Genomic DNA, 22,630 nt, shown 5'->3' with positions numbered 1-22,630 from the left:
TTGGTAATCCCACTGTGCTTGTTTGGTATGAGTATCTTCCAGGCTTTTTTCCCTTCTAATTCTTTGCAGACAGACAACCACAGAATGGTTTGGGTTGGAAGGGACCTTAGAGATCACATAGCTCCAACTCTCTGCCATGGGCAGAGACATCCTCCATTAAACCAGGTTGCTCAAAGCCATGACCAACCTGGCCATCACAAGACACTGATTTTTAGAAGTTCTGTATCTTCTATGAAGATTATACTGTACTTCCATGAAAGTCCATAAAGCCAAAGGACAATATTCACAGAGTATTGGATTAGACCTCCAGGTCTTTTAAAACATCTGGTATCAACCATGCCAATCAAGCTTCCTCCTATTCACCCTCACCTTCTACAATTGATAAACAATCTTAAATGTAGCCCTAGAGACGTCTGCATCTCTATTCTACACCACACACTTCTACTCCCTGAAAAGAAGCTTTCGCAATTTAGACTACTGTATTAACAAAAAAACCCAACATATAGCAAGGGCCAACGATAAAAAGCACTTAGGTGCTCAAGGCAAGTTCCAGCAGAACATGTTGGTGGTTTTTGATTGAGTCGGATGATAAGTGGATGAAAGCACACAGGGTGAAGGGTTTATAAATACAAACATACACACACATACACACATAAAAACCCCTTCAAGTCTTTGTATGAAGATACATATACTTGTAATGATAGCAAGTCAGAAATTGATCACAGTAGGGGGGGAAGATCCACCACAGATTTCAAAAGTCAGACATCTGAGCTTCTGGTTGTTCTGCTGCTCCTTCACTATACACACACACACACACACACACACACACAGACTGAGATCTCAAAGCAAGAGATCTTAAAGCAAGCTTACCATTTGCCAATGATCTTATTGATGTAGCCAGCTTTCTTCAGCAGCTCTGGAAGCAGTAATTCAGAATCTGGGATTCCTCCTACTATATCCTGTGGCGTGTATGCTGCATAAAACAAACAAAAATCTTTTCAACTCTTAACAATATTAGAAAACACAGCTCATGGCTACCCATCATCAGAAGCACTGTTACCGGATCAGAAATAGCAACTAGCTTGAAGTCCCAGCAATATAACTCCTTGGAAGTTCTCCCAGGCCATGAGATGAAGAAAATTAATTCAGAGAGATCAATAGATCTACACCCATTAGCACACCATGGCCAGCAATATAGGGGGCTGCCATCACAGAAAGAAGTTAAGATCCTTGAAAGGGGCAGGTCATAAAGAAAGCAAGTGCTGTAGGTGTGCACTGAAATTTCCTTTACTCTTGCAAATTTGCTTCCTATTTTCTAAAACTAAGGCTTTTTTCCCCTGCATCAAATGATCACTAAACTTGCTCAGATTGCAAGGGCTTAAAGAAATGATACCTCTCTCTCAGTCTGCAGTTACCTGGCCCTTGAGAATCTAAGGTGTGACTTTGGTTAGGATGGACGCATCCAAGCACTTTTACTGATCCATAGTCTGAAACAGCATGTAGCTGCTGATTCCTGCCCAAGCACATGGCATGTGTCACATCATTAAGAACATTACGGGACATTATGAACTGGTAATCTTCCCTGGAAGCACCATGGGCACAACAGTGCTGCGAAACTGCCAAGGCTGAAATGGTTAGAGAACTGGCTGCTGAATAAAACTGTAAGCAGCTTGTTCTTTACTCTGGGTGTTAACATATACCCCATGTGACTTTCTTTCACCAGACACCAATTAGACCACCCAGAGGAAATACTTCTCAGCCAGCAGAAGCAAATGGATCAACCAGTCTTGTTTATGTCTCTTAATTTGAGGAGGTTTTCTGCTTGATGAGGAGGAAGCAATAAATTTCACGCTCATTACCAGCAGTTAACATGGTAATCTTTTTGTGCCACTCTGGAAGATCCATAGGGGAAGATCACCAAGCCAAGCCTTTGTTCAAAGCAGTGCTTCCTACAAAGCACAGAGGGAAATCAAGAGAGGAAGGCAAATCAGGAGTAAAGCCCATACCGTTTCTGGCATGTGCATTCGTGGTGTAAAATCCATTCCTGACTGGAAGACGGCCTGTCAACAGTGCTGCCCTGGCTGCAAACAACAAAAAATGGTTTATTCTGAATGCATTCTCTGCTTAATGTTAACATTTCTATATTAAGGCTGAGGACAGCACGCTGACTAAAGCATGTCAGTGTCTTTTTGCCATAGACAGCTAACTAAGATCACTCATATTCGAACAGGCAGGAACTCCCCTCTCCAGTAAGCCATGGAGATAGCCCCATTCTGATAGACACCATTTAACTTATTCCAGGACAAATCTGACTGAAATTTGGCCCCTTTCTTAAATTACCCACTGCTGAAGGGTCCTTACTTTCAACAGTCAGTGTAGCAGCTCTTCTATCTCAGTAATTATAAAAGGAACATCTGACATTTATATTTAAGAGGAAATCATAACATGAACTGATTAGATGCTTAAGGCTAAGTTTTTAAGCTTGCTTGAACACAAGTCATGTAATAGTGAAAAAAGAGCTGTCCAGCTTTGACAACAGAAGTCAGGTCCTGACTGCAGGGAATGTTTAAACAGATGTTTTACTTTAAGCGTATACAGTACCACTGCTGGACTTAGCAGGACTTCAGCATATTTTAAATGCCTTTTCTCAGCAAGGACGTCATCAGCACACTGACAAATTATATCCTAAATGAAAGCCCAAACAGAAAGCTCCTGTTCCTCATCTTTGTTTCAGTTATTGGCTGCCAATCAGGTTTGAAAAAAAAAAGAAAGAGGGGAGAAAAAGAAAGAAAATAAACCCCCATCAGGGAAAAAACAATAATGATAAAAATATCTGTGACTCACAGACCCAAACGTTTCTTTTATCTCTTGTCCTTTCCCCAAGAATCTTGCAAGCCCCCAGGGTCAAAACCAGGGCACACTCTGCTGCAAGAAAGTCTCACCAAAGCCAGTGGAATCAAACTACGTACAATGTTCAGCAACAATGTAGGTAGTGCTTTGTTTATCCCAAAATAAGAAAGATGAAAAAAAATGCAATGACTGCAGTTTTTAGAATACTGCACCATAATGTTGTAAATATTCCTTTAGCTAGACTGATTTGATCACTAAAACAGTGCTTTGTATGGACTGAAGACTGTAGGTTTTCCAATCAAAACATAAATAAAAAGGGAGCAAAACGCAAGATCAAAGCACCAAATCCAAACTCTGCCCTGAGGGTAATCTCTGGTTTGGTTGCTAGTTTGTCAAATGCTGGCAAACATCCCAAACTTCTCAGAAGGTGGCACGCTTATACGTTAGTTTAAAGCTCAAGTTTACTTACATGGAGAACAGAGGGGGTTGGCAGTATAAAAATCCAGGAAAAGCATCCCTTCTGAAGCCATCTGGTCTAAGTTAGGAGTTTCCTTAGAAGGCTCTCCGAAAACTCCCAAATCACCCCAACCCATCTGTAAAAGAACACATCAAAAGATGTAAAAGTACTTTTACTCTTCCACAACAATGCTTCTGGGCCCACATAACACTGTTATTGTATCCCTTAATTTCTAAATCTTTATAGTGCTCATCTCCCTACTTAGGGAGTACTTCACAAAAGTGATAAAAATTATCTTCCCCAACCCTGTGAAGCAGGGAACTATTACACTTCTCACTGAGGAATGGGAAACCAAGGCACACATGAGATTAACTGACTTGCTAATAACCATTAAAACACTTGTAGCAGAACTGGGTAAGAACCCTAATGCCTTCCCTCTTACTCAAGTGCCGGATGACTGGCAAGCACACATGTTAGGGTGGACAAGGAATTTACATGTGATATAATCGCTGTCGTACAGCTGTGAAGTCTGACCCTTCATCCCCCTGGCTCTCTTTGCAGTGGATCCCAGGACTCCACATCAGCCTGATGAATCTGTCAATCCATCTGTGTATATGTAACTAGAAATGCAAAGGAAAGCTCTAAACTCCAAAGAAGTGCTGCAGGAAAAGGCAGGAAGCATTTTTTTGAGAAGCAAGTTCTGGAGAGAAACCTGACAGAGGCATCACGTCTTGAAACGTGGATAAACCACTGTCTCGTTTATTTGTAAGACAGTGGTTTCACCGTGCATCTTCTCCGGGCATATGAGAGGTCATATCCCAGGAGAATCATAAAATTACTATCATGCTGTCTACATTCATTGCTGAAAACTATTACTGGTAATAATACAAATAAAACTGACTTAAAACAGAAGGTTCTAGAAGGGAACAATTTAATGAGCAATTAGGCACCATGGTTGCTAGAGATTATATTATGCTTTAAAAAAGGCAATAGCTTTCTTTAGTATAGATGTGTATCAGGTGAGCAACTGATAGAGAGGGTGTAATGTACTGAGATTTTTAGAAAGCCATCTGTTTGGCCCCATTTGAGAGTCCAACATTTACACTGCAGTGGTGCAGTTTGGAAAAGAAAACTATTGGAGAGCTGCAGAGCTGGCTGCTGAGGATGGAGCAAGGAGCAAATAAACATTACAGCCTACCACTAGGATGTGGAATTAAAATGAATTCAATGGGATCAGCCCCCAATTCTCCATTCTTCAGTATCTTTATCATCAAGGAAGAAAGAAAAAAAAAAGTGTCGTGTTGCTCTAATTCGCAATCACAGAAGTTACTGAAGGATTAAAGTAAAAAAGACCATGGAGATGCATTTTTAACTAACAGATTATTAAATAAATTAATAGCTCATAGAAGCTCCAGTCAGGATCTGTACCTTATCATGTCTCACGCTGTACCAAGACTTCTAGAGTGGGATAATCACTGTCCCAAGGAGCTTTCATCGTGAATATTACAAATGCCAGCTGGGAAAGGAGGTGTGTGTGGGGGGGAATATTCCTGAATGGGGAATTGCGATGGACTGCCGAAGGCTCAGCTGGGCAGAAAAACTCGTCTTACAAGGTAATTATCTTGTACGGGGAGTGTACAAACACAATGCAAACCAGTCATGCTGAATCAGCAGAAGGAGCCAAACAGGTGATAAGAGCTTGCCCACCCTTCCAGGCACACACCCACCCTCATTTGCTTTTCAAGCAGCTTAAAACTGCACACAACAGGCTCCTACTACAAACACACCTGATGGATGACAGCAAAGTATTCAGGAGAGAAGCAAACCAGGAAGATGCCAGCAACAGGAATGTGTTGGAAAATAATATATTTCCTTCCCCAAGTGGCTAAGACCACCCCAGGTTGCAAAAGTGAAAAGACTTTTAATTGGAAATAAATCCGTGATTACTTCCATTTTTTAGTGATTTATTGCCTCCCCCCCAATTTAGAAGGCAAAAATTAGCAGAATTAGTTTTCTTCTGGTTAGGGTCTTCAAGAGGTAAGTGTGGGTTTCTAAAACATTTCCTTAAATATCTTGGGAGTTTTATTCTCCACACTTGCAGACGCACCTCATTCAGTGCTACTACAGATACCTCCATTGCTGGTATTGGAAGATATTGTCACGATTATTTTTGTAGGCTACAAAAACAAGCCTTAACTTCAGGGTGATTCTACCAAAGTTTGAAAATCACTGAGACACCCTGTTTTTCACCATACACCAGCCAGTGGAATCCTTTGCCAAGGACTGTGGAGTTCATTGCTCATCATGCTCAGTCATTATAAATGGACTAATAGATGACATTATTAGACTTGTAAGGTATGTAGGTGTTGTATGCACCAGTTCCAAAAGGCTTGTGTATGGGCTTGACTTTACAGGTCTGAGAAGTCTCACTTGTTTTCAGCAGGGCACGAAGAATAACAACAGGTTTCTGTGCAGTCTCTAGTGCAGGTCACCTCAGGAAGCTCTGTCCTGAAGGAGGGGCAGGGCAGGGGTACACCAGACCTGGCAGGGAGTTCATTTCTTCACCACTTTTTACACAAAATTAGGAAAGGAAATGAGGAAGAAAGCAACTGAGCATGAGGAAGTACTTACATGAAGTCCTTACAGGCTTATTCAGATATTCCTGCTTATTTCAACCAAACTTTTCCAGACCGCCACACATCAACCCACACCTGAATCACTGTGCTGGAGGCCTCTGACCATGAATCATGGCACAGACCCTGCTCACATGCCATCACACAGGCTGAAAATGAAGCCCTGGAAGGGATGATGTGTGAACCTGGGAACTGTGACCTAGGCTGGATCATGCCCATAAAGAACATAAAGAACACCTGGGCCCCATGCCCTTGGGTGACATGGTTTAGTGTGAGGTGTCCCTGCCCATGGCAGGGGTTTGGAACTGGATGATCTTAAGGTCCTTTCCAACCCAAACCATTCTATGATTCTCTGCACATCAAGGAGAGCTCTGCAGGAGTGAGACAGAGCTTACAGAGCACAAAGAAGCAAATAAATGCTCAAGACACACTCTCAAAACACAAGCCTCACCAGACCCAAAAGTGCCCCTCGATGTGCACTTAGGACACCCAAACCCAGAGCAGTTTGCAGGGTAAGGCTCGCGGGGAACCAACCTGATGAAACTGCACCAGCGCAGCTCCGGACCCTGCCCATGCGCCTCAGTCCTCCAGTGAGCCCAGGGACCACCGCCGGCACACCACGCACACACCACACACGCTCCCCCATACACCAGCACAACGCGTTTGACAGCAGCCGTGCCCACAAGGTGCCGGTGCTCAAACCATGTCCCCACAGGCGCCCCTCCGCCAGCCCTGGGAGCCCCCCTCACCACAGGGGCCCTGCTCAGACCCCAATGACACCCCCCCCCCGCAGCCCGCACCCCATAACCCGCACTCTATGGAGCCGAGCCCCACTTTACCTCAGCCACACCGGCACCTTCCATGGACCCAAACCCCCCTCAGCGTCACCCCCCATAAGCGACTTCCTCCCAGGGACACGGACCCCTGCTCCCACCACCGCCACAGCCCCCCCCCCGGCCCCACTCACGTCGTCCATGAGGAGCAGGACGATGTTGGGGGGCACGGCGAGGCCCAGGGCCCAGCACAGGCACAGCGGCACCAGCACCGCCTTCGCCATGGCAACCGCCGCTCCGCTCTGCGGCCGCGCATCACGTGAAGCGTGGCGCGTCACGGGACGCGCGGCGGAGGCGGGGGCAAGATGGCGGTGTGCATCGCCGTGATCGCCAAGGAGGTGGGGATGGACCTCGGGCTGTGCGGCCGGAGCAGGGGCGGGTGGAGAGGGGATGGGCATCGGGTTGTGGGGCCTCAAGGGAGGTGAGGGGAGATCTCAGGTTGTGGGGCCTGAGGGTGGCAGGGGGTCAAGTGGAGGAGTGGGGCCTGAGGAAGGGTGAGGGGAGATCTCAGGTTGTGGGGCCTGAGGGTGGCAGGGGGTCAGGGGAGCTGTAGGGCATGAGGACAGTGGAGGGGAGAGCGTGTGGGTGTGTGGTTGTGGGGCCTGAGCAGGAGCGAGGAAGGGAGCAGGGCTGAGGCCATGGGGCTGGTTGTGGGGTAGGGGTGATGGGTAGGGGCAGGGTCTCAGGTTGTGTGGCATAAGTAGGGGTGAAGGGAGTGGGGCAGAGCCGTGGTGGGTATGTGGGGGAGCAGGGCAGGCACTGGAGCTCGAGGTGAGCTGGGCAGGAGCAGGCTGGGCCCAGGGCAGTGAGTGCAGGAACAGTGTGAGGGTGCCCTGTGGTGTTCTGCTGCCAGGAGAGGAGAGGGGTTTTCCTCAGAGCGGGAGGCAGGCTCTGCTGGGGCAGGTCAAGCAGTGGGGAGGCCTGAGCCTTGTGTGGTGCCTCCCTTTTGCAACTGATTCTCCTGCTGCTGGTGTCTGGAGATCCGCACAAGTGCTACAAGGTGTGAAGGGGAGCTGTGCATGTGAAGTGCTTAAAATCGCTCACTTCTGACAGCAGCAGTTCTTTGGGTGAAAGCACTGTCGTGGCATCACTTACACAGCATCACTTATACAGCAGAGCGGCCACTCTTCCTCAGTGTAGTTTGTTCTGCTCCTCAGAACTATCCCCTGTACATCCGGAGCGTTCCGTCTGAGAACGAGCTGAAGTTCCACTACACCGTGCACACTTCGCTCGATGTCGTGGATGAAAAGATCTCTGCGATGGGCAAGGCTCTCGTAGATCAGAGGGAACTGTACCTAGGGCTCCTCTACCCCACTGAGGACTACAAGGTGTATCTTTCTAATGCCTTTTCCCATGCCATTTTGTATTTATTTGTGTATTCATATGTATTTATTTTACATGTATTATTATGCATTCATTTATGTATTTATAGAAGCCCCTTCTTTCTTGGAAGGTGCTCTGCATAGAAAGCCTCTCTTCCTAGCTGGTGCCTTATTAAAGGCGTCAGCATAAAATACATGTCCTTGTTCACTGACCAGTTTGTCCCATAGAGGTTCAGGTTTGCTGCCTTGGTCAGTTCAGAAGCTGCTTCAGCCCACCAGGCAGTGGAAAAGCGTATTTTTACCCTACATGAGGGAGTGCAATGTGTGACAAGTGTCTGGTCCAGCTAGACTTCACCTTTCACTAACTGGGTGCTTTAGTCCCTGCTTAGCTAAAACACTTGACTGCCTAGAATAAAGCTGAAACTCTAATAACACCAGTGAAAGTAGCAGGAGGATGAAGGTCTCTGGTCAAGTACCTAAATCCCGGGTGTGTGGTCCGATTTGTTTATACTCCATGGCTATATTTATAAGTCACAGAATTGATCTTTTGAGCTTTCTTCATCTTTTCCTGTGAATTCCACAATGGGAGTTATCTGCAGACGTGATTTCTGGGTTTTTATAACCTGGTTGTTCATTTTTAGAGTTTCAGATCAGCCACACTGGCTGACATTGGAACATCTCCAAATCTCCCAAAGAATAAATAAGTTGGCTGTGTCATTAAAATGGTTTCCCCAAAATAGCTAGTGGGAGGCTGACTTTCGAAATTGCAAGGCATGCTTTACTGGCCAGTGTAGGAGAAATCTTGTCCTGGAGTTATCAGAGATGGAAGAAATCAGATAGAAAAGGGATTCAGTTCCTCCAAAATAGCATCCTGCTTACCTCATCTAGTCCTAGCTAAGTGCTGGACACAGCAAGAATGTCTTGTTTCCTCTCAGCTTGTTTCTTTGAGTTTATCTCAGCCTGCATCAGTTGCTTTGCCAGGCTCTGGTGTGTTAGAAGCACTTGCCTTAACAGCTGCACAGATACGGCTACGTGACAAATTCCAGGGTGAAGTTTGTTATGGTGGTGGATTCTTCCAACACAGCACTTCGAGACAACGAGATCCGCAGTGTAAGTGCCGGACATGAGCATGACTTGCCGATCAGTGTTTTTGCTACTTATTCATAAAGTGCTGAGAAGCAAAAAAAGAAGTATTAATTAAACCACAATCTCTTTTCAGATGTTCCGAAAGCTGCACAATTCATATACAGACATAATGTGTAACCCCTTTTATAACCCTGGGGACCGAATCCATTCCAGGTGAGTTGACCATACTAATATTTGTCATCTTTCTGGAATTTGCAGCATACCCATGATGTAATAGCAGCAAGAGCATGACCCCTGTGTCTGACCAGTTCAGATGTTCATGCTCTGAGAGCCTAAATGGAGAAGAGCTGTGTTGCCTTTGGGCCATTTCTATGTAACAGAAAACCGATAGCCTCATGGCTGTCTCACTCCTACCTCAGAATTGGTGTTAGAAACAGTGATGCAAGAAAATTTGTCTCTTGGAGAGAAAAAAAAAAAATCACCTGTTTCATAGGTGACATAAATAAACATACTTGTAAGTAGAGCAGGTTAAAAAGTAAACAACTGCACTTGTTCAGGGCTTATTCTTGAGTAAGGACATGTGTAATTCCTCACCTGGGAGGGCCAGTGCCTCCCATTTCTTATCTGTAACCTCACGGGGGATTTTAGTAATGTTTGGAGCTTCTGTTGCCTGGGCAAAAACACCTTAGCTGAGGCAAGTCTGCAGCCAGGGTGAAACCCGTCCTTACTTTAGCTTAATTAAAAGTTGTTACTTAGCCAACAAAGCATAGTTAAAGAATAAAACAATGCATTCAGCTTAGGGAAAGCCATCTTGTTAACCAGCAAAAGACATTGTTAGCCATTGCCTTTGTCACAGTAGGCGTGCTGGGCAGAACTAGCTGCTTCCTCTAATATTCTGTGTTCATTCCCTTCTCTAGGGCTTTCGATAATATGGTGAACTCCATGATGATGCAGGTGTGCTGAAGCACTGCCCCTTACCCATGTGTTGAGGACATCCCCCATGTGCAGCAGTGTGCATAAAGTGATGTATATATTGTCTTCGTTCTGTGCAATATTTCAAATTTATTCTATGTAAATAAACTGGACACCTGCAAGGTCTTCATGCATTTCATCTCCAGCAAACCCGAGTATAGCACAGACATCACTGTTCAGCTTTATGCCTTCAGGCAACATGTGAGAGCCAGCTCTTCCTTCAGGAAGGTCAGCCTGTGTCAGATAGGTTTGTTCCCTGCAGAAATGCATGCAGCTGTGCTTCTGTGCAAGTCAGATGTTTCTGTAGAAATTGAGCTTTGTGTAAAAACAGCAGTTCCTGCTGTGCTGGTGATTAGAGCAAGAACAGCTGCACAAGAGGCAGCTAAGTGATTATTATTAGGTCAACCTAGATTTCAGTCAGCTGAGATGCAGAGAGTGACATTGATCCTCAGAAGTACTGGTGCTTCAGAGCAGTTCTTCTGAAGCAGGGGAAGCACATCAGCCACAGAAGTCCTTTTCCTTTTTTTCACCCCCCTTTGCTCAGAACTGTTCATTCTGACAGGAACATCACAAGCAATGCTCACTTCAAACATAGTTGGGCTTTTGTCCTGGTTTTCCTGTTAGGAGCACTCAGATCTGTATGTACTTACTCCTTTAGTTCTTGGAAAGAGAAAACTCTTCAAGTCAGCGGAAGGCTTCAGGTTTCTCTACAACCCCAGCCACTGTTTACATAACTTGAGAGAGCTCTGCCAATAGCAAACAGCTGGTCTCAAAACAGCACCTTGAACCCAATCAAACCCTACACTGATCTTGGCTTCCTGGGGAGGGTCTTTGGGTGACTCAGATTTGACAGCACCTCCTGATATTCACACTCACACCTCATTCAGGCTGGCCAAGCACACTTAACAGCTATTTCTAGCCCAGGTCAGGGAGCACAGGTAGCGCAGCTGGGATAAATCCACACAAACAGATTAAGACAGGATTGCACAGCTGCCTGGCTCATCCCAAACTAATCTCTATTAGCATCTCCTCCCCCCTGCAGCTCTCTACTGTTCTAATTAAAGACTGCCAAATCAATACCAGGTATTTGTATAGGAAAACCCCCCAAACTAGGCTAGAAAAGCTTCTTAATTGCTTGTGCAATACACTCACACTACAGAAGGCTGTGCAGCTACAGCATGTTCAGTAGAAGTAACACAGGCAGGCACAGACACCGACCAGCTACTTGGTGCTTTTTACACACCTCTACTCCAAGTTTTTCCTGCCCCACATGCGGCAGTCTATGCTTAAGCATCTAATAAGTTAAAAATCTATAAAACATAAGCTAAAAATGATAAGTAGTTGCACACCTCCAAAGGATACAAGAAGCCTGGAGAAAGCCAGGTCCGTGTTGAGTCGACTCCAGTCTCGCTGCAGATGATGTTCACACAGCAGCATAATTTATTTTAAATAAAGTGACATTTACAGTACCTTCAAACAGAGCTTCCATACATTTAAATCAAAAACAACCTCTCAGATCATCAGAAAGTGCTGAAGCCTCTCCCACCATCTAAGGCACAGCTGCACACTGCTATTCCAAAACATCTTCCTGTACATCTTCACTCTTTTCACTTCAGATTGGGAGTTCAGCATTTCCTCTAACACAACAGAATCCAAACACCCAAAAGGAATTTTTACTTAAAGCAAAAAGTTTAGAATTTACAAAGATACTAAGCTGAAAGTTTAAAGGAAAAAAAAAAAAAAAAAAGGTACTTATTCTAAGTCTGAACTTAAGGTGTAGCTCAGCTCAAGGTCAGTCTTGGCAAAAGCACAAAATCAACACAACATTAAGGGTTAAAGCCCCCAGCTTTAAAACAGACAAACAAAAGTCTTTTAGGTTTCACGGGGGGAAATCAGTGGGATCTTTACCCTGACAATGCCCCCTGAGCTGTAAAAAGCTGCTTTAGGAATCAGCCACATCGGGGTTGGAGGAATTCTAACCAAAGATTAGGGAGAGAATTACGTAATAAAATCGATTTCAGTGCAGAACTTCACTCATCTGGGCTCACACCATTCCCACCCAGGGACTCCCGAGGGGAGTAAAGAGGAAGATCAGACCGAATTTGCAACAGTGGAGATGATTTTGTGAAGCTACTACTGCTAGAAATAAAGTAGAATGAGGAGTTGGCAGCACTCTTTGATCCCTCTACCTTTGGAATAAAAGCAGGAACAGGGACAAAGGGGTTGTTGACTTCTGAAATAGGAGGGAAGGATTTTGTGACACACGGGTTTTGTTTAGGCATCAGAGAGGTAGAGGCTTCCACAGAAACAGCAAGGGGTGTTTTCCCCCCTTCCCTAGTTATTACATGTACAAGAGCAGTGGGTTAAAACCAGACCCAAACCATATAATTGGCTCCATCCTCTTCCCAAGAGGAAGGTCAGAAATCCACTAGGCTGATGAAGCTCCCCAGAGTCAGATCTAGAGCTTCAAGCTAGGGCTTTCTCCACTGATCTGGAGAAGAGAGTCTTTGGAAAGGTCTTTGGGGTTTTCTTACAAGCAAGAGAAAGCAGCATCCAGCTTCTGTGGAAAATGCTGGCAAAGCTGAAGGCGCTTCACAGGTTGAGCATCCTCATAGCAGGTTGAAGGATATTTGGACAGCTAGAAGCTAAACCAAACCTTCTAGTGCAGCCTCTGTCTACGGGATGAGAATGAGCCTTGATGGTTTGGGGCATCTCTTCCCTCCTGAGGGCGGAGTGTTCTCCGGAACAAGACTGTTCTTGATGGAAGCCCCTAAGCAAAGCTAAGGCAAGTCCCTCTGGGGTGCTGTCAGATGTGCGGATGGAGCAGACCCAGTCTTCCCTCCCGCAGCCAGGCACACGGCTGCTTCACCAGTAATCCTCACAGCTAAGCAGATGGCATTGTTCAAATTAATCTTTTTTGGCTAGGCATGTTTTTAAATCTCTCCAATCCCATTTCCTCATTTCAGCCCCGTCGGCATCACCGGGGTAGTCCAACACTTTCTGGTATATAGTAAAGCACCATCTTTGCCCGACCCCTAAAGAACAACATAAACAGCATCCTGAAGCACAGGTGCGTTGCTCAGCTGTCAGCTGTACCAAAACCAGCTCCTTCACCTCTTCAAGAGCTGGATTCACCCTTCTGACCCCGATAACCAAGACTAAACCTCCAAAGCCAAGCCCAGCTCGCACTGGTCAGGCTGGGAGTCAGTGACCACTCAAATCCCTGCAGGGACAAGGGGACAGCAGCAGGTCTCCAGGTGCTTCTTTCACCCCCAGACCTCTTCTCTGCTTCCTCCCACAGTGCCAAAGGCACTGGGGCATCAGGGAAGCTAATCCACAGTGAGCTCACAGGTGTATGAGCAGCAGCAGGAGGTGTGCTGGAGAATAGCTCCAGGCCTGCATTGGGGATGCAGGGGATACTGGGACAGCAGCATGGATGGGTTTGCTGTGCCATCACTGGGGGCTCACTTTGGTCCTTCCCCCCACAGCTGCTCACAGGCCACCCCCCCAGGCTCCTGCCAAGTGCACGGGCACAGGGATGATATTTACAGCGCACGATGGGCAGGAGATGTTTCTAGCACAGGTCTCCTGCCTGAGCCCTTCTCTTTCCTCCCACCCATTCCAGCTGCAGAGCCAAGAAGCTGAGCATGACTGGAACAAGGGGCAGCTGCCTCCAGGGGTCTTAGCCCAAATACACAAGAACTCCCCCACCTGGCCACGCACCCATATTCCCTGCCTCACGCGCTTGTGTTCTACTTTCCACAGTAGGATCCCCAATAGGCCAGGCCTGTGCAGGCTTGGAACTGGCCCTGGTAGCCACCACGGTTGGGTGTGCTGATGCCTGGCAAGTTGGTCCTTTTGGGCAGCACCTGAAAGGCAAAGGGTGGTTCAGCCAGTGCCAATGTTCAGCACAGCCTCAGGCACACAGAGCTGGGAGAAATGCATGCAGCACCCCAGGGTGCTGCTTACCTTAATCACACGGCCTCTGAACAAGCTCTCATTCAGCGTCATTGCAGCTTTCATAGAGCTCTGCTCTTCAAACTCAATGTAGGCATACCTGCAATGGGATGCGGCGAGCACAGCCCCAGGGACACCCCACTGCTCCCACAGGATGGGGAGCACAGGGCAGCACCCTGGAGACCCCAGCAGCACAGCACTGACCCTTTGGGATGCCCTGAGAACCTGTCGCAGATGATGGTCACTCTGTTGATCTTTCCACAGCAAGAGAAGAAAGACTCCAGCTCTTCTGTCGTGGCCCCATAATCCACCTGCAATGACAGTCTCAGCACCTCCAGCCAGGCCCCCATAGCCTGTGGGTCTACATTTACACACCGTCACTGAGACTAAGGACCCAGCTGACCCGTCTCACACCATCTCCTGGGGTTCAGAAGGTCCCTTCCAGCTGAATGCTCCAGCATGGAAACCCAAACCCAAGAGAGAGCTCCCCTGGCTTTGGGGGGCACAAGCAACACCATAAACCCAGCAGGTTCCAGTGGGGCATTTTGGGGAGCTGACACAACAGGCTATCTGTGAGTGGTTGAAAATCACAAGGAGATGCTGAGCCACAATCCCAGTCTGGGCTGGGCAGAAGAGAAGCATTTGGGATCAAACCAACCAGCCTTTATTGTGGGATGGATGTGCTCCTGTGTGAGGGATCTCAGGCATATGCCCAACTGGACCAGGAGCAGGGAAGATGGGGTCTGCTCCAGGCTTTCCCACTTACGTTGCTCACATAGATGGATCTCTGGTCAACCTCTGTCTTGTAACAGATTTCCTCTGAGAAGGCATCTTCAGGAACAAGGGTTGCTTGGTCCTGCTGGTGGAGGTCTGCTACCAGAACAACCACCACCGAGCTGACACACTGCAGAGCTCCTCGCGTCTCCCATCACATCCAGGCATATCAAGTCCCCACACTACTGCCTCTGCCTCCTCCATCCCCTTGCCCTCTTCAGAATACAACCCAAGCCACAGCGTAACTGCTCTGTTGAGGCTGTTGGTGCTAAACTTAATTAATTAACTGCATTAAATGTGATCAATTTACTGCAGCTTTGCCTGCACATGTAGGAGGTAAGAGTGGATACGACTTGCATTAGCACCATGCCACACCTGGGACCCCATCCCTCATCCACCTTCAATGCCCAGCCCCAGGCTGTCCAGAGAGGCACAGTCACATGCTCTGGCTCCAGCTGCCACCCTGTGCCCCAGCCATGTCCCTGGGTGGACAGCAGCACCCACGGACAGCCCATACCTGCCTCCAAGTTCCCAGCAAGGCTGCTCTCAGCTTCGAGCTGCAGCTCCCTCATCCCCCCAGCCTCCTTCTCCATCTCCTGCACTCTGGCTTTGATGGCCTGTAGCTCCTGAAACCCCAACCAAGATGTGGGTGAGCAGCACATGAACACGGATACCCTGACCCCGCTCCCCACTCTGTGCTGCACAACATGCACCTCCACCTGCAGCTGAGCACAAGGGTGGGCTGGAGACAACAGCCCGTCCCACAAAAAGGGAGTTCATCTCCCAGCTCCACTAGGGAGTAAAAGCACAGGTATTTCCTTTCCCATGCGTGCAAAGCAGCAGGCACAGGCCAGCAGGAAAGGGGAAAAGAAGGCAGGACTTGCCCCACCACAGAGCTCCCAGGCTGCAGGGAGGGAGCCGTGCTTCACCCGAAGGCAAACCCAGCCCTGTGCTCCTGGTCTGGGCTCACAGCGGTTAAACGCTCCTGCCTGCGAGCAGGAAGCTGGCCCCTGCTCCAGCCCCCAGAGCCTCAGCCCTTGGCCTTGACCCGGACCCGGACCCGGAACACGCCGCGCTGCCTCCGGGGCGCGCCGCCACGTGCGGATCTCCCGCGCAGAGCGCCTTTCGCACACCGCAGACCAATCAGGGCAGGGCACGGCGCCAGGCTCCGCCCCCTGAGGGCAGGGCGGAAGGAGCGGTCCTGTCCGTCTGCGACCCTGGGTCCGCGGGTTCGAGCCGTGGGGCGGGGGGAGCGGGCCGACAGCAGGGCACCCCAACAGGGTGCAGCATCGGCAGCAGGGCACCCCAACGGGATGCAGCGTCTGCAGCAGGGCACCCCAACAGGGTGCAGCATTGGCAGCAGGGCACCCCAACAGGGTGCAGCATTGGCAGCAGGGCACCCCAACAGGGTGCAGCATCGGCAGCAGGGCACCCCAACAGGGTGCAGCATTGGCAGCAGGGCACCCCAGCGGGATGCAGCATCTGCACCAGGCCCCAACAGAGTGCAGCATCGGCAGCAGGGCACCCCAACGGGATGCAGTGTCTGCAGCAGGGCACCCCAACAGGGTGCAGCATTGGCAGCAGGGCACCCCAACGGGATGCAGTGTCTGCAGCAGGCCCCAATAGGATGCAGCATCGGCAGCAGGGCACCCCAGCAGGGTGCATCGTCTGCAGCAGGGCACCCCAACAGGGTGCAGCATCTGCAGCAGGAAGAGAATATCCCTTTGCGTTCCTTTTGGACAACCCAGAATGCCCCTCACTATGGACACCCCTCTTCAGGGCTGGACACGGGGCAGTGACCGACCCCATGGCTACAACGACAGCCCCCCCCCCCCGGATTAGGCACGCAGGGTGCTGCCAGGGTGAATCACAGCACAAGTCCAGGCTCTGAATGATATTAAATTGTCTTTATTACACAGATACAGAGTTAAGAACAGACATAACCTGAATCATAAAGTTTACATCTTTCACAGGTCAAACATACAGTACACTTAGAGAAAGCGGGAAACAGCAAAGGGGTGGGGGGGGGGACAGCATGCCGAAGGAAAGTCCTACCACGTCATCTCTCTGGGCTGGCCCCCAAGCCCCCCAAAACCCTCCCAAACCCCCCAAAACCCATGTGTCGGGGCTGGTTTCCAGCCCCCTGTCACCCCCCATGCCCCGGTATCCCCATCCCCAGGGCTGGCAGGGTCACACAGGCAGGGCATGGGAGCAGGAAAGCCTCGAGTAAGGGGGGATGGTGGCACAGCACCTCCCTCCTGGGGCTATGGCATTCAGTGGCATCAGAGGATCCCCTGGGAATGCCACCAAGGCACCCAGGTCCTGGGACCTGGTCCGCAGTGCCTGGGACCTAGTAACAACGTGGCATCTTGTTCCCAACCTCAAACCCACCAGGAGCCAGAGTGTCACCCCAAGGAGAAGAGAGGACCCCGGTGGGCCCTAGAGGACAAGGGCATGGAGAAGCTGCAGGGGGTTATAGGGGGCTCTGGCAGTGATGGAGCAGAGCCCAGGCAGGTGTGGGACCCTGCTCCAGGGTGCCCAGGCTCACCAGGATGCAGCACTTTGGTTTCAGCGGGATTTCAGGTTGGGAACGCGAGGAAGGAGCTGGAGAGACCCTCGCGTGCTGGAGCCACCTCCTCCAGCACAGTGCTGCACCCAGCATCCTGGGGTCTGCCTCCCCGTGAGGACCAGGACCTCTATCCCCACACCACCAACACTGTCCCCAAGCTGCGATGGCGGGGAGGAAACCAAGAAGGGGATCTATGGGTGGCCATGCGTCCATGATCCAGCAGAGGACTATGCCCAGCCACCTCAACCCCCGTGTCCCCAGACTGCCCCACAGCCACCGGGGTGTCCCTATTCCCAGCTATGCTCATCTCTCTACCATCTCCCATACCCCATAAAACAACCAAAGAACATGGCTTGGGCATGGCACAGGGCACACATCACCTGGCCCCCCACATGCCCCAACACCATTTTGGAGTAAAACCCCACAGAAGCTCCAGCCAGCACCTCCCCAGCGCCGCAGCCACATCACAGCGAGGGATGTGGCTAAAAACTAACGTTTTTGGGAAATATTACACTTTAAAGCTGTCGTTCTGGTTTGGACATCTGCTAGCGCCGCCTGTCACTGCCCATCCCACCCCTCCCTCGGCTTTTGGTTTCAATGCAAGGTTCTGTTGGGTATTTTTGTTACTGAAAAAACAACAAAAGAAGGAAATAATAAGTAAGGAAAAGAAATGGAAGCAAACCAGAAGTGGGTGGAAACGAGAGCATTCCCATGGAAATTCCCTATGGAAATGCTCTCGTCCACAGTTTCCCGGCGAGGCGGAGGTAGAGAGGCAGAGCCCCGGCGCGGGGCTGGGGACACATGGGGATATGCAGGGACACGTGTGGTGGCGAAGGGCAGGGATGGGACGGACACCCGGGAGAGCAGGCGGCCTCGCAGCAGGCGCATCTGCAGAACTCTTATATATTACCTCTTCTCAGGAAACGTAAGAAAAATAGACAATATTACATATGTCACACCATAAATAAAGTGAACAGTCACTCGAGGGGCAACCCGGGAGAGCTCCCAGCCTTGGGGTGCAGAGAATCCCCTCTGGAAGGATGCACCAAGGTCTTGGGGTGCACAGAACCTGCCTGGGGGGATGCACTGAGACCCTGGAGTACACAGAAATCACCCCAGGGGATGCACTGAGACCTTGGGGTGCACGGAAACCCCGTGGGGTGTGCGCCAAGGTCTCAGGGTGCACAGAAACCACCCTATTGAATGCACTGAAACCTTGGGGTGCACAGAAACCCACAGCAGGGCTCGGTGCTGGTTGCACAGGTCCGGGAACATCACCTCGGTGGTGCCCCATGCACCAAGCTCTGCTGCAGTGGCACGGCACGGGCCCCTGGGTGACTGATAACACAACAGACCCGGCCCCGAGCTCTTCCCTCCTCCTCCTCCCCTACAGAAAACACACAGGATGGTTTTGCAAATGCGGAACAATTACATCTCCTATGGAGCACACGACTGCTGCTCGCCTCCATCCAGCCTCGCTCCCCCACACCACGGCCTCCAGCGCGCTCTCATCATCCTTCGTTTGGCAAATGTCTCGTATTATTATCGCTATCGTCATTATTATCGTTATTATCAGCATCTTTTTGGACCTCTGCAAAACACTATTTACATTCACATTAGCACACAGCACTCCTGCCCCGCACGGGGCTTCCCTCCTCTCAGCGCCGGGCGACTTTCCGTATTGCACTCCCGTCCTCTGCGCTTTGTACAACGGTGCAAGAAGCACACAACAACCGGCATCGTCCTTGGCTGCCTCCTCGGCCGGGAAGGAGGTGCTGCTCGCTTTCCTTTCCTTTCCTTCTTCCTCTTCCAAATCCATGTGAAACAAATCCAACGCGGGGTGTGGGAGCACCCTGCCAGAACAGGGCTGGGGTGGGGGGGGGGGATCCGGCTGCAGGTGACCCCAGCGGGTTCGGGAAGGGAGAAAACCAAAGTCTGTCGTTTAATCTCTGTTTTTAACTCTCTTTTTCCATGGCGGCGGCGGGCAGAGGTAGAGATGTGCCAGCTCCGGCTGCGGTTCTCAGCCACCGTCTCCCCCTCCTGCAGCTCGGGGACTTGGTTTGCTTGAAAAACACCCTTTTTTTTTTGCTTTATTGGAATGGAAACCCAGGGGCGCGTCCATCCGGCCTTGCAGGGAGGGAAGGGAGCGACGACAGAACGGAACGAACTTTGGCAGTGGAGAGACGTTTGGATCTTCCTTGGTTTTGGATTTCCTTTGGAGCAGAGGTGAGTCTGGTCTGTTCTTGGCTAGCTAGCAAGGTAGTTACAGGTGAGCGTCCGTCGCGCGGCTTGACTTGGCGTCGTCTGGTTTTTGGATTTTTCTCTTTTTTTTTTTTTCTTTTTTTTTTTTTTATTCCTTTTTTACAATTTCTTACTTAAAGCCAAAGAGTTCGACGTTTTCTTTTTTATTTCTTTATTTTTTTACAAAAAAAAAAAAAAAAAGGGGGGGAAAAAATTAAGAGAGAGATGAAGAAAAGAAGTTTCTTTCCTTCTGCAAGCGAGCCCCTTGGCAGTGCCAGTACGGGCCAGAACCAAGCTGGCCTCTCCCCATGTCACTCCATGGCGAGGCTGCAGCCACATCCCTCATCCAGAAAGCAAAAATAGGACAAAAAAAACCAAACCCCCCCAAAAAATACCCAAACCACAATCCCCCAACTGATAGAAAACCAACCAAGAAAAAAAAGAAGCCAAAACAAAGTCTGAAGAGAGAACAGAGAAGACCGGTATTTGCCTTAACTCCACTTAAAGCCCAGTTTGAGGATCCGTGAGGATTATTTGTGAAGAGCTAGAGAGGTCGTTTCGGAGGTCACACGAGTCAGGTAGCTGAGGAGATTGCATCGAGTGCAGTCCGTGTCTCTTGGAGAGCAGTGGCAGCAGCGTTGGTCCCAGCCTGGCTCAGCGGGATGCGCTCTCCACCGGAGCCGGGGTGGCTGGTGTGCCGGCACGGGACGCAGACACCGAGCCCGTCTCGCTGGGGCTGCTGGCGATGGTGGCCACTCCATCAGGCTGCCCCGGGCCCGGAGGCAGCCCCGCACCGGTGCTGGGGGCAGCGGGGGCCGGCAGCCCCTGCAGAGTCTGCCCGCAGACGTGGTGGTGCTTCTCCCAATCCTTGTGCTGGCAGAAGGAGCCACAGTAGCGGGCGGTGTTGCAGCCGCTGCAGGTCTCGCTTGCTTTGCGCCCGCAGTTCCAGCAGCTCTGCGGGGATGCAGAGTTAAACCTCGGAACTGGATTGTGCACCCGCGTCCCAGACCATGCACCCCATCATGGACCATGTGTATGCGTCCTGGACCATTCACATCATCCCGGCCTGTGCATCCCCAATCTGGACCATGCACCCCATCATGGACCATGTGTCCACATCTCAGACCATGCATCCCTATCCGCGACCATGTATCTGCATCCTAGACAATGCACATCATCGTGGCCTGTGCATCCCTATCCTGGACTACACCCCCCATCGTGGACCATGCACCCACATCCCAGGCCACGCATCCTCATCCTGGACCATGTATATCATCCTGGACCATGCACCTCCACCCAGACCATGCATGTCATTCAAGCCTGTGCATTCCCATGCTGGACCATGCTCCCCCATCCTAGACCATGCACATCATCCTGGACCACACATCCACATCCTGGACCATACACATCATCCTGGGCCATGCATCTGCATCCCAGATGATGTATGTCATCCTGTCCTATGCATCCCCATCCTAGACCATGCATCTACATCCCAGACCATACACATTGTCCTGGACCATGCATCCTCAGCCTGGACCATGCATCCCACCGCGTGGTGTTGCTGAAGCCCCTCAGTACCCACGCTTGCATGCACAGATGCTGCAAAACCTGACTGCAGAAGGACCACATCCCATATGCCCGTGCTGCCACCAACCCTGTCCCCCCCAGCTCGCCCCTGCCAGCCCCCACCTCGCTGGAGTCCTCCTGCTGATTGATGACAGTGAGGGCATCCTCAGAAGCCTGGCGCTTGGCCTCGGCCAGGGCTCGCTCCATCTTGGCTCGCTCCGTTGTGATCAGCTCATGGGCTTTCCGCTCGGCATCCGACACGGCCTTCTGCAGCTCCGACATGGCCTGGCGCTTCACCTCGTTCACGGCTTCTTCTGGAAGGAAGGCAGCAGGGCATGGCAAGGGGTGTGCGGCCACCCCAGCCCCTGCTCTGCGGTCCTCCTCTGCAGCAGTGCCATGGCGGGGCTGCAAGCATCCGCTCCCCACCGCAAACCCACCCCAAACCCCTCCAGTACCACAGGCACCCAAGTGCAGCACAGGGAGGGGATGGGGCAGAGACCCCGCTGCTTGGCACGCTGATGGATGCTGCTGCCTGCCCTGCACTCACCAGCCTTCCTCCAGATCTCCTCCGGCATGTACCCAGAGAGGGGCCGAGGTGTGAACTCCCGGTGAGCATCTGCGAAAGAGAAGAGGCGATGCCGTGAGGAGATGCTGTCCTCCGCAAACCCACCCTCCAGCAGTGCCGGACCCCCAAAGGAACAGCACCGGCACCCCAGAGATGGGCACAATCCCACTGAACGCACCCCATGGCCCCGGGGGTCAATACCTAACTGGGGTGCCTCGGAGGCGGAGGAGCTGTTGTGGGGCCGGGCGGAGGGAGGGCTGCCCTTCTTCATGTCCTCGGCATCGCTATAGCGCCGGATCCAGTGGTTGAGCTCCTCGCGGTCGGCCTCCTGGCACCGCCGCAGCACCGTCAGCGACCGGCGCGTCTTCTCCACCATGTCCATGATGCAGTTCAGCAGCTGTGGGGGGAAAGAAACGTCAAAGTGTGTGTGTGGGGGGTTCTGCTGCATGCAGCTGGGGGGGCTGCAGTGCATAGCACAGGAGTGGAGGATTCAGGCTATGCCAGGCTGTGCCAGGGCTGGGTACCACTCTGCCTGCAGAGAGCAGAGGATGCATAGGAGCAAAGCCCAAGGGGGAATGCGGTGGGGATGGAGGGCAAAGCAGGGGGAGGGAAAGCAGACACATGTGGGATGATGTAGGATACGGGGGTGGGGGCACTACATACATTGTTGAGGTGTTTCCACTCCTCTGCCCATTCCCGGTCAGTTAGCCGGTGGTCGATCACCTCCTCCTGCCGTGCCCCGTGCACTGCTGCAAGGCAAACAAAGTCAGACCCCGCAGCACCCATCATGTGCCTGGGGACCATG

The 22,630-nt window shown here is 50.7% G+C and overlaps 4 protein-coding genes across 10 annotated transcripts in view; 1 reads left to right on the top strand and 3 right to left on the bottom strand.

Moving 5' to 3' along the window:
* GALNS (galactosamine (N-acetyl)-6-sulfatase) overlaps nt 1-7,024 on the bottom strand; it is a 48,129-nt gene extending 41,105 nt beyond the window's left edge. For both annotated transcript variants that reach the window (XM_065661675.1, XM_065661676.1), the window contains exons 1-4: nt 6,908-7,024; nt 3,320-3,443; nt 2,007-2,081; nt 871-973 (exon numbers count right to left, since the gene is read on the bottom strand). In XM_065661675.1, the coding sequence (XP_065517747.1) occupies nt 871-973; nt 2,007-2,081; nt 3,320-3,443; nt 6,908-6,997 (392 nt within the window). In that variant the 5' untranslated portion in view covers nt 6,998-7,024. The remainder of the gene's footprint in view (nt 1-870; nt 974-2,006; nt 2,082-3,319; nt 3,444-6,907) is intronic.
* A 5-nt stretch (nt 7,025-7,029) lies between these two features.
* Nucleotides 7,030-10,279, top strand: TRAPPC2L (trafficking protein particle complex subunit 2L). The gene is made up of 5 exons (XM_065661678.1): nt 7,030-7,111; nt 7,931-8,103; nt 9,118-9,205; nt 9,315-9,394; nt 10,099-10,279. The coding sequence occupies exons 1-5, from the start codon at nt 7,079-7,081 to the stop codon at nt 10,142-10,144; spliced, it is 420 nt and encodes a 139-aa protein (XP_065517750.1). The 5' UTR covers nt 7,030-7,078; the 3' UTR covers nt 10,145-10,279.
* A 1,593-nt stretch (nt 10,280-11,872) lies between these two features.
* PABPN1L (PABPN1 like, cytoplasmic) lies at nt 11,873-19,011 on the bottom strand. Its single transcript, XM_065662792.1, has 7 exons — nt 18,886-19,011; nt 15,769-16,059; nt 15,402-15,510; nt 14,877-14,983; nt 14,315-14,421; nt 14,123-14,210; nt 11,873-14,022 (listed from the first exon to the last, which is right to left on the bottom strand). Exons 1-7 carry the CDS (start codon nt 19,009-19,011, stop codon nt 13,906-13,908), a joined length of 945 nt encoding a protein of 314 aa, XP_065518864.1. The 3' UTR covers nt 11,873-13,905.
* The window catches only part of CBFA2T3 (CBFA2/RUNX1 partner transcriptional co-repressor 3), a 30,887-nt gene continuing 25,033 nt past the window's right edge, over nt 16,777-22,630 (bottom strand). For 5 of the 6 annotated variants that reach the window (XM_065661177.1, XM_065661179.1, XM_065661182.1 and 2 more), the window contains 5 exons: nt 22,489-22,574; nt 22,027-22,222; nt 21,808-21,876; nt 21,384-21,574; nt 16,777-20,648 (listed from right to left, as the gene is read on the bottom strand). In XM_065661177.1, the coding sequence (XP_065517249.1) occupies nt 20,349-20,648; nt 21,384-21,574; nt 21,808-21,876; nt 22,027-22,222; nt 22,489-22,574 (842 nt within the window). In that variant the 3' untranslated portion in view covers nt 16,777-20,348. The remainder of the gene's footprint in view (nt 20,649-21,383; nt 21,575-21,807; nt 21,877-22,026; nt 22,223-22,488; nt 22,575-22,630) is intronic. The other variant, XM_065661178.1, reaches the window with a different exon arrangement.

The sequence above is a fragment of the Lathamus discolor genome, chromosome Z, assembly GCF_037157495.1.
Source record: "Lathamus discolor isolate bLatDis1 chromosome Z, bLatDis1.hap1, whole genome shotgun sequence".
Lineage (NCBI taxonomy): Eukaryota > Metazoa > Chordata > Aves > Psittaciformes > Psittacidae > Lathamus > Lathamus discolor.
Note: the sequence above shows the minus strand (reverse complement) of the source record. Positions and strands in the feature narration are given on the sequence as shown.